At 37.7% G+C, this 16628-nt stretch overlaps 2 protein-coding genes across 2 annotated transcripts; one reads left to right on the top strand and one right to left on the bottom strand.

The window, feature by feature from the left end:
* The first annotated feature begins 3389 nt into the window (after positions 1-3389).
* On the top strand, positions 3390-6018 carry LOC136812619 (zinc metalloproteinase-disintegrin-like batroxstatin-3). Its single transcript, XM_067069151.1, has 3 exons — positions 3390-4787; positions 5076-5297; positions 5622-6018. Exons 1-3 carry the CDS (start codon positions 3473-3475, stop codon positions 5951-5953), a joined length of 1869 nt encoding a protein of 622 aa, XP_066925252.1. The 5' UTR covers positions 3390-3472; the 3' UTR covers positions 5954-6018.
* A 1556-nt stretch (positions 6019-7574) lies between these two features.
* On the bottom strand, positions 7575-8565 carry LOC136812528 (uncharacterized; the record flags this gene model as incomplete). Its single annotated transcript, XM_067069056.1, is given in 2 exon segments — positions 7575-8223; positions 8425-8565. Coding segments are annotated over 2 exon segments (534 nt in total). The 3' UTR covers positions 7575-7723.
* Positions 8566-16628: the final 8063 nt, after the last annotated feature.

The raw sequence follows: 16628 nt of genomic DNA, 5'->3' as shown, positions 1-16628 counted from the left end.
CGGCCACCCCCCCCCCACGCTAAAGCTCTAATGCGCTAATGGAGAGCAGGGCCAAATTCTATAGTACAAGAAACTTTTTTCGCTGGCGGAGGATACTTTGGCATACTATTTTTTTCATGTCATATAAAATTAAAATTTATTGGATTGGAGTGACATAAAAGTGATTCAGAAGTAAACACGCACTTGAAATTCTGCATTTCAGTGTTGAAAAATGTTGATAAAATTTATTGCAAACTTTAGAATAATTCTTTTGTGAATTACGATTAATGTTCAAGCTCTATCTACCTAAGTGTATGTAAGTAATTCAAAGAAATGAAATTGTGACGGAATATTGTCGGATTTTGTATACCAATTTTGAAATACAGGTGGCAACGAAGCTCACTTCAAAGACACAATGGAAGTCCAGTCGTTTATATGTTCATGGTGAGTTCCACTTTGACAATTTTGAAAAATAGTCTATCAAGTACTTTGACGCAAATTCGATTTTTTTGTTACTGTAGGAGAGCTTCGAACGCTAAGGTTAAAAGTCACGCGGGGACGTCTAGTATAGGCTAGCCAACCCCCAGCCAAAAAAACAAGGGCTGGAGTCCAGGCTTCCCACCGCAACATCTTTGATGCGGTCTTTCAAAGATTCCGTAATCTATACGTTCCAGATGTTGAAAGTTTTCTTTACTTTAGTTAGAGCTTTGGCGTGTTGAGATGAAAATTTCTGCATCTGGGTGCCGCAGATAAGCTCCGTGCATATATATTCCGGCCTTTACTATCTCATTATAGATTTTTATAGATCTCTTTTTATCTTTCTGCGTTTTCTGTTCTTCCAGTCAGAGATTTGAATTATGAATGTCCATATTCAATTAAAAACGCTCAAAAGAGTGCACATCAATATCAATCACAACATATATACTCTATCTATACTCCTGGGGGTTTTGTAGAGGTCTACAGTTACCAGACTATACTGTTTTGTCATGGCTTCTACGACTTGAGACCCCTTGATGAGAAATGAAGCCACTTAATTCCCATTCAAAAATTGCAAACCGCGTAGTTTTCACACAAACGTCGGATTAAAAGGAAACAATCCGACGCCTAATTTCCAAAAATCGAATTTTGAAAAACTAGTAGTGGAAAATATAAGTGCATTTGAATACCTTATCGGCCCTTTTTACACCGGCCCTTATATTGGCGTTATTTTTGGGCTCGTGGCGTAATAAGAGCCGGCGTTAAAAGGGCCGGCGTAAAAAGGGCCGGTGTAAAAGGGCCAAGATTTTGCCATTTTAAACTAAAAGTGGCGTTAATTAATTTAAATGATTTTAGGTATGATTCGAAGACGAAAATTATTATCCATTGTTTTACTCCATATTTAGAACTTCAGTGAAATATTTAATGTCTTTAAAGATTGATGGTTTTCGATGAAATTTTGAACAGTTTACTATTGAAAACGTCAATTCTAATGTAAATTTTAGTCATTATTTACTGATTTGAGGCATAAAGTAGCCATTTTTTACCAATTTTGGCGTTACTAGCGGCCCTAATTGGCGTAAGCCCAAAATTAGGCCATGGCGTAATAAGGACCGGCGTAAAAGGCGCCAGCGTTAAATTAGGCCCGGCGTAAAAGGGGCTGATAGGGTATCTTTCCAACGATACCAAACTCTTTATTATTATACGTCTGAATTAAAAGTTTTTGTAAAAAAAATTAAAACATTTCAAACCTTTTTGAGACGAACTTTAGTACATAAGTGTTATAGTTGAACACGCTTTCATGGATTGAGATTAGTTCTATTTATACTGAGAGAATTGATTTGTCTGAGACGAGCAATTTAGAAAATCAGCATTATGGAGGAGTGAACTTTCCATTCATGTTTCAGTAAACAGGATCCCTCCGCAGATCACATTTTACAAACTTCTGGTCTCAGACGATTTTTCCGTCTCAGAATAAATGGAACTATTAAAGGTTCACAAAGAAACATCAACAGGAATGAATTCTTGAATTCCCAAGTCAATTGAATGATAATAAGGAAAAAAAAATTTTCAACGTCGCACACTTTGTGCATTTTCAATTGTAAACTGAAGTTCTCTATGTGCCACGAGCACAGAATCAAATAATTTAACCAATTTTACCAAATATCTCAATTCTAATCTTACCTGAAACAAGCTACATGCTGAATGGACCTACCTGAAGATTGATGTAATAAGACAATTGAAAAAGGAGAACAATAGTATGAAAATGCAGAATAATACGAGAACAACTCGAGAAATTCATGGAATCTGGCGATTCTCGGCTGTTCTGGCGATTTTTAAAAAGTTCCTGTACCAAAATCAGTTTCATTGAAAATTGAACCATGCTTAATCGTGGACATTCTTATAAATGATGTTTTTGTTTGAAAAAAACAAAGACATGAAACGAAAAAATCCAATGAAAATCTGCAAAAACGAAAATTTCCGGCTTTTTTGGCTGGAAAAAACATTTTCTCAAAATCGAACTCGGTCATGTTTGAGCAATGCGAATACGCATCATTCTGCAAAAAATCAGAGAAAAATAAGGATGAAAATTCGAGAAAATGTCAAAAAAAACGGTTTTTCGGCATATTTCCGGCATTTTCGGCCGGAAAAAATGTTTTTCGAAAATCGGGCCCCGTCACATTTTAGGTATTGTCATTTTGCATCAGTGTGCAAAATTTCATAAAAAAATATAAAGTACAGCTCGAGAAATTCAAGAAATACTGTCTTTCCGGCGAAAATAGGTTGTTCCGGCGACTTTTGAATAGTTCCGGCTTCAAAAATCAATTTTATTGAAAGTTGAAACATGCTTGATGGTGGGCATTGCTATTAATAATGTTTTTGAATGAAAAACAACCAATTATAAGGAAAAAATCCAATGAAAATCCAGAAAAACGGCGATTTCCGGCATATTTCCGGCATTTTCAGCCGGAAAAAATTTTTCTCAAAAATCGGACTCAGCCATGTTTTGGGCATTGTTAATACGCATCTTTGAGCAAAAAATCAGAAAAAACTAATGATAAAATCTCGAGAAAGTGTCAAAAAACCAGTTTTTCCGGGTTCGGCCGGAAAATTTTTTTTCCCGAAAATCGGGCTCCGTCACATTTCGGGTAATGCCATTTTGCATCATTGTGCAAAAAATCAGAAAAAACTAATGAGCCAATCCCGAGAAAAGCTGGCAACAGACGAACGAACGGACGAACGAACGAACGAACGAACGGACATGGGTTAATTTAAAGGACCTCCACCGGGGTACCGGAGGAAGGTCCAAAAATACTCCATATGGCGTTCTTGAATAAAATAAGCGCGTTTGTTGAACAAAATTGACGTCAGAAATTTCAGATACCCCTACACTGTAAAGTTTCGAATCGCAACGTCAGAATAGAATAACAACTGTCGCAAAACATGTGCTTATTTTGATACATCAGTCGGGTCGACAGTGGGTGGCTGTGGTTTCGCACAATAAAACGATTCAGGAATGGATCTACACAAAATCTTGATTTTCTTGGTCATTTCTCTCTCGCTTCAAATAATATTGGCCGAAGATGACGATGATTTTGTTAGGAATGGATTTTCAGTTGGCTTGACCGGAGATTCGATGCCTGAAATCACTACAAATGTTAAAAGTAATCGTTACTCGTTAGAGAAAGGTCCAGTTGCTCAGTATTTGAGTTCAATGTTGGACGAAAAGCGGAAGAAACAGGCTAGTCGTAAACGCCGTGCAGCTACTATAGACCCCATAGCATCATCAAAAAGAATGTATCACTTAGAAGTATTCGTTGTTGCTGATAATACAATATACAGACGATTTGATAACGATTCACAAAAATTAACTGACCATATACACGAGATTTTTCATATGGTAGATACAATGTATCGACCTTTAAATTTCCGTGTTACCGTCGTTGGAATAGAAATCTGGTCGGATCATGATCAAATAGAATTCTCTTTTACGGAGGAACCTTATATGAATCTTATACGTTTCAATAGTTACGTCCAGAACCGATCAGAAAATTACATGATGGCTGATCATGTACATCTAATAACTGGTAAAGGTTTATTCAAAGGTGGCAACATTGGGTTATCTCATTTCGCGACAGTTTGTTCACCCGATCATGCAACGGCCTTTACAGTAAACTTAATTGCTCCAACTAACTTCACAGCAACCGTTGTGGCTCACGAAATTGGTCATGATCTTGGTATTTTGCACGATAGACCAGGATGCCAATGTAATGAACCCATAGAAAATAATACTTGTATAATGTCGACAGCTTCGAAAGGTTTTGAACCATTACCTCGTTTGTTTACTGACTGTAGTTACAATGATATGGTGCAATACTATCTATCAACATATAAACCAACATGTTTATTCAATGTACCGACAGTTACCACTGACGTTACCTCTGCATGTGGTAATAACATCTTAGATGCTGGAGAAGAATGTGATTGCGGACATCCTTATTTCTGCACCAATCCTTGCTGTAATCCAAATACTTGTAAGTTGACTGCTGGTTCTCAATGCTACGAAGGTGGATGTTGTCATGAATGTAAAATTGCATCCAAGGGTACATGTTGTCGGACAATGTTAGATAGCACGTGTGATTTACCAGATGTTTGCGATGGAAGCTCTCACGTTTGTAAAGATACATATAAAGAGGATCGGACCCCCTGCGAACAAGGTGGGATGTGTTATAAAGGACATTGTCAATCACACGCGTCTCAATGTCAAATGATTTGGGGAGCCGACACTACTGAAAACGGACACAGTGAATGCTATAATCTTAACAAGAGAGGTTAGTATGTAAAGATAGAAGGGAAAAGAAGATAGCTAGGTATTTATATCAGTCAGGCGCAATCAAACAAAATTTTAGTCTACGCAAATAAACAACTCTAGGCTTTCTTGCCTTTTCAGAGTTTTATGCTTAGAGCAAAGGAGATACAGCTTTCAAAATTGATTTTGATGATATAGATGAAAGCCCACTTTTCAATTAATACCATGATTAGAATTTGAATGTTAAAAAGTTTAAGTGAGAGAAAAGAAAGCGGTTGAAATCATTTAACATTTCGATACAATATTGCAGGTGATTGGTATGGACATTGTGGGTCAAGCCCTGGTGATTACAGTGCATGCGCAGATCAAGATGTTAAATGTGGAAAACCTTATTGTGCAAACACACCTCAAGATTATCCAGTTGTTGGATGGAGGAAAGGTGTAGATGTGCTGACTGTCAAATATAATGACCAACATACACATCGTTGCCATGTACCAAGAATCACTTTTGGAAGAAACCAGACTAATGAAAGTAAGAAGGATTTTGTTTTCAAAAAGCCTAAGATGTCTTTTACCAGAGATTTTATAAGGATTTCTTCCCTTCGAGAACAAATTTTCAACTGAAATGAATGGAATGGAACAAATGGAATCAAATTCAATTTCGCAGTTTTCTGGCTTTCTTTTTTTATATTTCAAATCACGAAATGGTCTTCAGTAATGGTCCATCTGCAAAGTCTAAAATATGCTGTAGATGTTGATTAAGATGGGAATCCACAGGCACATGTCTAGATTTTAGAAAGAGAAAGCCCACAAGTGCACTAATTTCACCATATATTTCAATCAATTCTTTTTTCAGCAATGGTGCTTGACGGTACACCGTGTGGTACAAACAAAATGTGTCAAAATCAGAAATGCATTGAACTTTCAACCTTCCAATCAAAATGTTCTGGCTGTCTGGATTATATTGGTAGTTGTACAAACGATGGTGTTTGTCGCTGCCATACTGGCGTCACTTCTGATAAGTGTGAGCAGATACACAGTGACTGCATGGCAGTTAACAATAACAACAACAATAACGACAATAACGGCAACGGCAACGACGGACGACAACTACAACCGATGACGGTCTTCTCACTCACAATGTTCTGGATGACTGCCATTGAATTGTTATATACGATGATTTCATGAGCAAGATGTACCTGATGTGCATTATAAATGATAATAGATGTAATAAAGTCAAATTTTGAAACGAAGTTCTTCATTCGGTCTACCATTCAACCCCTCTCCTTAAGGCAACAGTAGCACCTCTGTCTCATCAGAAAGAATTTTTAGCAGGAGTCATTATTTGTATTGGGTCGTCTTACATTAGGTCATTATTATTACATAGCACCATAGGTGAGGCTTACAGGACGTTGAGACGGAATAAGCCCTGTTTTGAACGAAAAAGTGACGGTATTTCGGTGTAAAACGTGCTGTGTTGTGACAAAATAAGGATTGCACCTAATTTAAATGTGGGTGTTACGGTGATTTTTAGGGCGGAATGGTGGACAAAAATTTGGACGGAATTGGGCTATTCCAGAAATAGTCTGTACCCACTATGTTGAAGAGGTGTGACGTCAAGGGTGGTCTGGAAAATAAAAAATCCAGGGTGGTCTGGTTTTTTAAATGATAAAATACAGGGTGGTCAGTAAAATCGGGTTGAAAAATCAGTGTGGTCAGTATAATGAGTTCGAAAATCCAAGGTGGTCCAAAGAAATGGGAGAAAAAAATCCAGGGGGTTCTGAAAAATTGGAAAAACCCAGGGGTCACATTAAAAAAAAAGATCTCCTCAACTTAGGGGGTACAAATCTTTTTCTTTAATAGCCCAATTCGGAAATCAAGTCCTATATCGGAGACGAAAAATTGGTCTCTTTCAGTCCGGAAATACGGCATTTCGGCAAAAAATCGATCGGAATTTCGGAATTGGGAAAAAGCTCTCAAAATCTCCAGAATTTGGGAATTTCAAAGAAATTTTCGGTGGCAGAATTTTTTGTCCTCTTTTAGACTGCTCGACGGAATTTAAGAAATAAATTGACAGAATGGTTTTTCTGACTGTGAAATTAAAATAAATGGTCCTTCCTTTAATACCCCCAAAAGCTGAAGTTTGGTTATCTCAAAATATCTTTACAGCAAATCATCGTACCTATGATTGTTAAAGATTGGATGAATAAAGGCTACCACAAACAAAATTTAAAATGTTCTCTCTATAGACCTTTTCATAAATTACGTCACGAACATCACTTGCCTCGTTTTGAAATTATTGCTATGGTGATTAAATCCCAGCGGATTTTAATAAAACTACTTTCTATTTATAAAAAAATCATTTAATGTCTCAAGGGACATAATCACCATGGTAATTGTTTGAATACGAGGCAAGCGATGTTCGTGACGTAATTTATGAAAAGGTCTATCCTCATACGAATGGTTGCAATACACTCTTCTCGAGATGCATAAATTTATTGTTGTCCTCGTTTTCAAACAGATTTCATTGCTATGAAATTATACATTTAAACAAATTTAAATTCCCAAAAGGCAAACATTTACTCTAAAACAAAAGTACTTGAAATTCAAAATGTCTCATGAGGTGCAAACAACACAATTATCAATGAATATGTAATTTTATAGCAATGAAATCGGTTTGAAAACGAGGACAACAATAAATTTATGCATCTCGAGAAGAGTGTATTTGGAAGAGCGCGATACCTTATTTTTCCAGGACCAGTCAATTAAGTACCAGGGAGTAACATCATCCAAACTGGCGTTTATTGAGTTATTGTTTTCTTTTGTTAAAAAATTTAAGACAATGAAGAGAAAAGATTAAAAAACAGTTAAAAATATAATCAGAAAAATACAAATGATTATCAAAATTCATGACTTTCGTTTTTCAATTTTTATATTGCTTGCCACTCGGATATAGATTTAGTAATGCTCAGTGTATGGGTTTTTGTATTCTGGCTCGGTCTTGTATTTTCCTTCATACAAGCAAGCATTCCATTTTTGGTTGAACAATAAACCAGCTGGACAAGCAATACATCCAACAGTGACTCCCTTCCAGCAAGCAACATATTGGTGTGGGTTGTTTGGGTCTTCGACATTTCCACTGAATTCTGGACCGTAATGAGGGCATTTGTCTGGGCAATAGAAAGTGGTGGCTGGATCCCATGGTTGTGTGGTGACACATTCGTCATATTTGCTGTACAAACATTGGTTGCATCCTTCACTGAATTCCAAAGATAATGGCCAGCAGGCTTGGCAATAAGCTAATCCGTTTGAGCATTGGACGAAATAGTGTGGGTTGTATACACCATAGTAGTAATATTCGAAGTTTCCGTCAGGTTTGCCTTCACACAAAGAGTTTGGACATGCGACAGCTGGTGGTGTTGTACCAGTTTGTGTTCCAACCTCAAGGGCGCAAGAAGCTGAAAGAAAAAAAATTGATTGATTCGAATTGATCAAGGAAACTTTAATAAGTGAATGAATGGATAGATTTGTGATTGATGATCGATGCTTTATTAGGAGACCTGAAGCAGTAAGATTATCCTAGTGGTTGTTTGTTTGTTAAGTAAACGAGTAAAAGGTGACAATGTTTTGACAAACAAGCATCGATGGAAGAAACTTACCAGCAATGATTGACAAGATGATGAAAGCCTTCATAATGATCGATTGAGAGAAGTGATTCTTCAATACGCTTTGTAGTTGTACAAGTTGCTTGATGATTTTCAATGTTCTGGTGATCCCTTTTATACTATTTCTTAAAATGCCTAAAAAAATTGATAACAAAGAGTTCCAAATTCTTCTGTTTCCTTCTTTGTAAACAAAGGTAATAAAGGGGACGTTACATAAGATGATTTCTTCTGAAATAGAAATTTTTATTACTTTTTAATGATTTGATATTTCAAGATTGAGTATGAAATATTAATAATTTCAGGAATTACTGCTCCCCGTTGTAGTGACATTTCATAAGACAGGTACTTCTATGGAGGAGGGTTCGTTATCCCATTTATCGGATCTCTTAAACTATTTCAGACACTCCATTTGAGAGCTTTCTAGAGGTACTTTCGGAAATGTTTGTTTGTCTTATTAATGACGGTTTGAATTTCCAAATTTTAATTAGGGATAATTAATTGTGACCACAACACGGGGTCTACTTGTTCCCCTTCTTGCCTTACGGCCGGAAAAACAACAGAGGTCGTCGCAATTATGTTAATGACCACTTGTAATGTGTGTTGTTTGTAATTAGCTGGTATATGTGAAGTAACACAAAGTATGCCGACGTTGATGATATTTAGAGGTTGAAATTTGTGCTAACACACATTTGGCTAATGACAGATAACTAGTACAGTATACCATGAGGGTGTACGACTCTTACTGACGGAAAAGGTTTTCCCGCTATGGTTCGAAAATGGAAAGAATTGTACTGTAGGGGGGAGGTTCAAGGTTTACGGTGACACGGTATCGGCCTTTCAGTACCCCTTAAAAGCCCCTCTGTAAACCCATCCCCACTGGAATTTTTGAGCTGAGAAACAATAGAATTTGAATCCCTATTGGAAGTTCGATAGAAATTTTTTTCAGAACAAAACTTCCACCGGGGCTGTGAGACAGGGGTGTTCGTGCTGCTGAGATTTGAAAATGGATCTTGAGTGCCTAAAAAATTGAATTCCTCGAGTTACTTAAATGTTCGGCCTTCGGCCTCGGAAGATTTGTATATTTTACTTCGCTCAAAATCAGACGAATTCATTTATGCCGTTGCGGACGCAGTCTAGTGAAAAATCACTAGAGGCTGCGGAACGCAGGCTTCGTCCTTGTTTAAAGTCTGATTTCCCAATAGTATTGATTGGTATCTTTCAGCTGGGTTTAAGTCCCTATGGTAAAATCTTTGCCATACTGATTCAGATTTGACCAATTTCCCATTTTTGAAATGTCCTCAATACTAGCTCCCTTTGCTAATGCTTTCAACGTTGAGGCTGATCTTTTAGAGTGAGCTTAAAATACTTTAGGATCTTTGTCCGCCCTGGTCCGCATTTCCATCTTGCTATTGTGTCTTTCCCCACTGCTTGTGAGGAGATGCGTGACTCAAAAATAATTTAGACGCTTCATGTTGTGTCCTGAATTTTTCAGTTCGTTCTATGTATACACTTAAAGCATTGTGTGGACACAACTTTATTTCTGGCCCAAATTTGTGGAAGACTATCGGTTCATTTTTTTCCCTAGTTTGAAATTCTTTGTAGAACCTAGTATTTGGAATTTGAAAGCCATTTCTGTTTTACCCATTAATATTGTGTCTAGAAGCACTAGTTCTGAACCTCGTTTGGGAGCCACCAGACCTAGTAGTGTGATTGTTTTCAATGAAAGAGTTTTAAGATCCAATTGCTCATTTTCTGGTAGATTTCTGAGATAGTTAAGGACTGTATCGACATCCCAAATATTAGTGTATTTGGGGTTTCTCTGTGCTTATCCCTCTCATAAGAGCTGTGACACGAGGGTGCTGTCCGATGGGTTTCTCCCCAATTTCTGGGTGTAAAGTGGATATAGCTGATCTATGCCCATTGATTGTGCTAGTATATCCCAGGCCTTTTTCAAATAAGGAACTAAGATAATTCAGTATGTTTTCTATAGTGCTCGAAGTGGGATCCAGCTTCCTTTCGCTGCACCAGCCCATAAAGTTTTCCAGGTCTCTTGTTCCTTTTGCTTTGGAATTTTTGATAGGAGAGGAAGCTATTTTCGATAGTTCTCCTGAATTACTGGGTCCCCGACACCTTCCATACTATCAAATTCAAAGTGTTGTTTTTTAGGAGAGGGTGTTTTCCCTCCGATGGATGTGTCAAGCTTCTTTCCCCCATCTGAATTCTCCTTGGATTTACTACTACCATCTCTAGGAGTGTTGGGTACCATGGTTGGGATATCCACATCGGGGCAATCAGGATTACTGTTATTGATCCCGACCTGCGGATTTTTTCTAAGCACCTTCCTATCAGACAAAAGGGAGGGAATGAGTATAATAGACTCTGGTTCCAATCTTGGAGAAGTGCATCCACTGCTAGACAATAAGGATCTGGCTTCCAGCTGTAATATTTTGTTACTTGATGAGATATTCTTGACGCAAAGAGGTCTATCTCTGGGGTTCCCCATAGACGTTTTATTCTTTGGAATATCTGGGAATCTAATTTCCAGTCCCCCAGGTCCTTTGAGCTCCTTGACTTGAAGTCTGCTATTTTGTTTTGTAATGAGGGGATGCACTCTGCTGTAAGAGTGATCTTTTTCTGAAGCAGATACGACCATATCTCTTTTGCTAGCATCAATAGGGTTTGGTTTGTTGGCCTCCCCATTTTTGTCACATGAGCTAAAGCTACCTGATTGTCTAGCAGTAGATAGAGAGAGAGGTTTTTCAGGCCTTTTGAGAAGGTCCTTATGGCTAGTAAGGCAGCTTTCAGTTCCAGAATGTTGATGTGAAGCGATTTATCGACCTGAGACCATTCTCCCCCTGTCGATATCTCCCCACAATTGGGTCGCCTTTGTTTTTTGGCTGCATCCGAGCTGATTATCATGTCCAGGGGTCGAATCTTTAAGGTTTTCTTATTTTCCTCTTCTAAATTCTCCAGACACCAGTTCAATTCTTCCCTTGCCGGGTGATCTAGTTTTACCAATATTTCGTAATTTTGGTTCCCCTTTAGTTGGGGATGAGCTGGAATTTTTACAAGATACTTCACTAATTGGTCATTTAAAGTGATAGAGATGACGCGTTCTTTAGAAAAAGTAATAAGATTTTTTTATTACATCTTAACGATCAACCAAATCAAATGAGAGCTTGTAAAAACTCCAGCTTGTCCCTTTAGTTGATTGTTCAGACATTTATGTAAGTATCTCACGTGCAATTGGGCTGCTGTGAACGCTGGGGCTGTTGCCATTAAATTTCCTATCAGACTTTCTAGTTTCCTTGTTGGGATTGTTTTCATTTCTAGGGTTTTCCTTATCAATTTCCCCAATTTCATTATTTTCTCTCTTGGGACTGAAAATGTCATTGAGACACTGTTTATAATTACTCCCAAGTATTCCAATGTTTGTGTTGGTTCCAGCACTGACTTTTTGTAATTTATCAAGAAACCCAGATTCTGTAGTAGGAATATTGTTGTGTCCCTTGCTTGACATATTTCCTCCACTGATGAGGCGACTAGCAGTATGTCGTCTATTTAAATGACAAGCTATTGGGTATTTCTAGAATTTTCGTGAATATCCTTGGTGCTGGTCCAAACCCAAACATTAGACATTGGAATTCGTATAGGTTGCCCTCCCACTGGAACCGTACATATTTCTTTGATTTGGGGTTCAGTGGTATTGAAAAGTAGGCATCTTTGAAATCGATTTTTATCATGTAATCTTTTTCCTTCAGGATATCCCTTACATCCTTCAGTGTTTCCATTTTGAATTTTTCGTACGGGATGTAAGAGTTCGGTTCCTTCAGATTTATGATAGGTCGAAACAAGCCTGTTTTCTCCCTTGGGAATAGATTTGATAAAAATTGATCTCTTTCTGGGGCTACTTTTTGAATTGCTCCCTTTTCCAATAAGGTTGAAATCTCTGTGTTTGACTTGTTGACTCATTTCTAACCCAAATTGAATTTGTTGTGGTTTTTTGCTTTGAAAGGGTTTTTCTAGTAATGGAATTTCTAACCCCTGTTTTATTGTTTTCAAAATTGTTTGGTCCTGGGCCAATTTTTCCCAGTTTTGGTAAAATGAGTTTACCAGACCTGCTGGAAGGTTCTGGTTTGCACTTTGAGATATCAGTTTTTCCACACTCAGATTGATCTTTCCCTGAGAGGAATATGACCTTGTTTGAGTTTGAGTCAACTTCAGAGAATTTCTCTGACTGGAAGAGGTTGATTTTTTCTTGTAACAGACCCCTTTGTTTTTTGATATTGTTTCTGGGGCCGTCTTTTCGTGGCTCCTCATCACGGCTTCGTTCACTTGTTCTTGATGAAGAGCTGCCTCGAAAGGGCGATCTGTCCCTGACACGTTGGGTTGGATGAAAAGGCATCAACAATTGTTTTGACGATTTGTTCACTGCTTTCGCTTGTTTTTTGAATGTTTTAAAAAATAATTCTCCAAAAAGGAGGGGGTCACTGTCCTTCAGGTCCTCAGCATATGTTTCTTTTATCATGTTGTTCACATCAGTCTCTTTGTTGCCGAGAGTTAAAAGTACAGATTTAGCATAATGCTGTTCTGAAATTGTAAACATAGTTCCTCTGTATTGAGGACATTACTGCTTTCCTTATTTTGACGGAAATTCTCAATTTGTTGCAACATCGACGAGATTGGGCCATAAATATCTCTTATTTTGTTTGAGATACGTACAAGAGATTTGTCTCTGGATATGGCAATCCTTCCTGGATATGCCTTCCTTTCAAGAAGGTCTCTATCACCAGATCCAATTTTAGGGTATCTTCTTATGAATGTTCGAAGGTACCGGATATCTTGCCAGAACATCCTCCTTTATGTTTTTGTCTGGGATGTAATTCACTATGCTTTGCTTTATATAATCAACAGGTTCTTCATTGAGGTTCCAATCATTTTTGTCCTCGGTCCTCTATGCTGTACAATTCAAGCTTGGGCCTCTTGCCCTGCTTGTCTTTGGGTTTTTTACTTTTACCCTTTCTCTTTCTCTTCTTGTGTTTTTTCTTTTTCCTCTTTCTTTCTTCTTCAGAAGAGCTTGTATTGGTCCGCAACGGCATAAATGAATTCGTCTGATTTTGAGCGAAGTAAAATGATATCATCCACCAGGATGCATTCTCTCTTATTTCCCCCCTATATTTTCTACTTTCCTATCTTCTATCCTGATTTTCTGTATTGTTCTAGTGTTTCTAACTGTTTTCTAAGTATTTTTCTGAAATTTGCCCGTACCGGTGAAATAGGTCTCCGACCCCGGCTCGAACCACCAAATGCAAGCAACCTTGGTTTCCAAACCCAATGCCTAACCGATTGGGCCAAAAAAGGGGCAAGTGCGCCTCGCTCCGAGGGAGAAGAAAAAAAGAGAAAAGGGGGAAGGGAGGGGGGGAGGAAAGAAGGAAAAGAAAAAAGTGTAAAGCGGGCCTTATGACCCGCGTGAAATTTTCAAAATATGGCTCTATCTACATCTTTCTTATTTTGGGTTTGAACCAACTATCTTTAAGTACTTCTAATCAAAAACTCGTCAAATTAACATACAAAATGAAAAATTTCAGCTTTCACTTTGATAAAGAAAGGAAAACCTCTTTTTCTCGACTCCATACATACATTTAAGATCGCTAAGTTATTTTCATCGCTTAATTTGCCAGTCGTCACTAAGAACATCATACAAAGGATGAACATAACAACCCCCTCTCACAGACCCGGTAGGGTTTTTTCTGCCGCAGTTGGTGTGAAAATAACGGACTGAAACTCAATGGGGATTGGTATTCCCATATTTATTTTGACTGGGGATTTGAATTCCATTGTTTTCGAGACAAAAGAATCAGTGGGGATGAAAAAAATAGTACAATTTTTTGCAGTGAGGAATTGCTTATCTGATTATTTTCAGTGGGGACAAAAAATATAGTATAATTTTCCACTGGGGACGATGTTTTGGCAAATTTTTCTAGTGGGAAGGGGTCCCCGTGGTTCTGTGAGAAGGGGGTGTAACACGCAAACATATGAATATCTATTTATCAGTCAATAATAGAGACTAGTTTATTTTCCGATACTCGGAGTTTCGTGCCGTTTCAGGCAGTCTTCAGTCAGATTTTAAAAAATTGCAAAAACGACATTCGCAATGTCAATCTTCAATTATACAGTATGGTGTCTTCATTTGTCAAAATTGACGTCATTTCAGTCTTTGCTGTCAAACAAAGCGAGGGTGTGCTTGTTGACATGTCTACATTTTGATATCAGTTCAGATTTTGAGTTCATGATGTCACCGAATTTTGTGGCGATTTCAAGCTTCTCATTTAAACAAAGATTGCATTTCATCGAGGCTCGTTGGAATCCACCAGTTCGTCTAACGATTTTCCACGATACGGTTGAGTTTTTCTTTTGACGTTTGAATTTCCAATATTGTTTTGAAAGTTCTGTTTCGTTTTCATACCGCTCGTGATTAAACAACTTCTTGTGGTTGCTCAACGGTTTTTTAATGTAGTTTCAGCGAGACCGATGTACTTCATTGGAACAGTATCGTCATTAGTATCGTCATCGATCGATATCGTGGCTTCATAAATTGTGTTTTCGGCGAGACATTCTCCATTCAGCGGGCATTGGTTTTTCACGATACATTTGCAGGTAGGAACATTTTGGTTGTTGGTCGGCTTGAGGATACGTTTGTTGTGGCTATCGATGAGCGACTTTATACTTTTCGTACAACTATAGCTCACTTTTACTGTGTTGTGATTGAATATCTTGTGGAACTTATGTCGTTTGGGAAAATGTTTGCCGAGGAGTGTCAGGAAACGATGTCCGTTTTTGGTGGATACTGATTTGCTGTATGGTGGATTGAACCAGATTATTTTGTGCTTACGGTTACGGTTACGGTTCTGCGTTTGTTGGACTGGGGGAGTGTATGTCAAATTTACTTCATAACCCGAGTCTCTGAGAGCTCTCTCGTATACCGGTTTTGCGTTGTTGAATATGTCTTCTGACGAATAATGTTCAGAAAGTCGGTTTTCAATGGTTTTTGGTAATTGTCGAATGATGTTTGGAGGATGTTTTGATTTGGCGTGGATGTATTGGGTGACGTTGTCTGGCTTGTGGTAAGGTTTATAGTTGCCGTCGATTAGGTTCAATGTGATATCCAGATAATCAACGATACGTTTGTTGCATTCGATAACAATGTCAAGTTCCTCCTCTTTGAATGTTCTTTGGAGGTCTTTTTTGATCGTTTCAGATTCTGAGCCGTAAAATGAACTAGTCTCTCTATTATTGACTGATATAACGCTCTACCGATGGTATAGAGCACTTTCTTGAATCGCAAGTCAGATTTGCAAATAAATATCTATTTAAATATACCTATGTAAAAATAAAAAAGTTTCAAAACCTTTGAGAATAAAAAAGTTTAAAAACCTTTGAGGGGGATGCTAAAAATCCAAATCAGCAAAGTAAAAATAATCATCAGTCTTGAATTTGGCCCTAGATTTTAAGCCGTCGACTAAAAGTACCATGATACTACATACCATAGTATAAGAAAGCCGCGGCTATACTATGTACACACTATACAAAAATATACAGTTAAAGATATATATAGATAGTTAAAAAATCTAAAAAATGGGTTCTCTATAGGGCATATGATGTAGAGCATATACAAAATGATAAAAAGTATATGCCAATGTGTGATGTATGTGGGAGAAAATATAAATAAAAGGCGATGGAGAACCTTATAACCTTGACAATTTGACAGAGAAGAAGGCAACCGACACACCAAAAAAAATCAATGTCAATGTAAAACTTCTTGATTCTTCAATTCGATTTTTTTGCAAGAAGCCCGACTTAGAGAATTAAAATCCAATCTTGCAAACATTTGACATGGAAAAAGTGTCTCTTTTGAAAAAATCAATAATCAATAATCAATAAAAAGAACGTCAGATATAATCCGACAAGCAAGCCAACCACGACATATACGTTTCAATTACCCCAAACGTTCATAATGTCGCTAAAAGATTGACGATTGTTTTGTATGTAATGGGGCGTTTGTCGTAATCCTCCAATTCATTGAACAAATTCACGATCTCAATTTTCTTTGCACTTGACACACTGATCCCTTTGACTTTGATAAGTGCTTTGGCCAAACGATCAACCTTACGCCAACCCAGTGGGGGGGGGGTACTAGG

Source organism: Clytia hemisphaerica, unplaced genomic scaffold, assembly GCF_902728285.1.
Source record: "Clytia hemisphaerica strain Z4C2 unplaced genomic scaffold, Clytia hemisphaerica genome assembly, whole genome shotgun sequence".
Taxonomy (NCBI): Eukaryota; Metazoa; Cnidaria; class Hydrozoa; order Leptothecata; family Clytiidae; genus Clytia; species Clytia hemisphaerica.
This window is presented reverse-complemented; position numbering and strand designations above follow the sequence as displayed.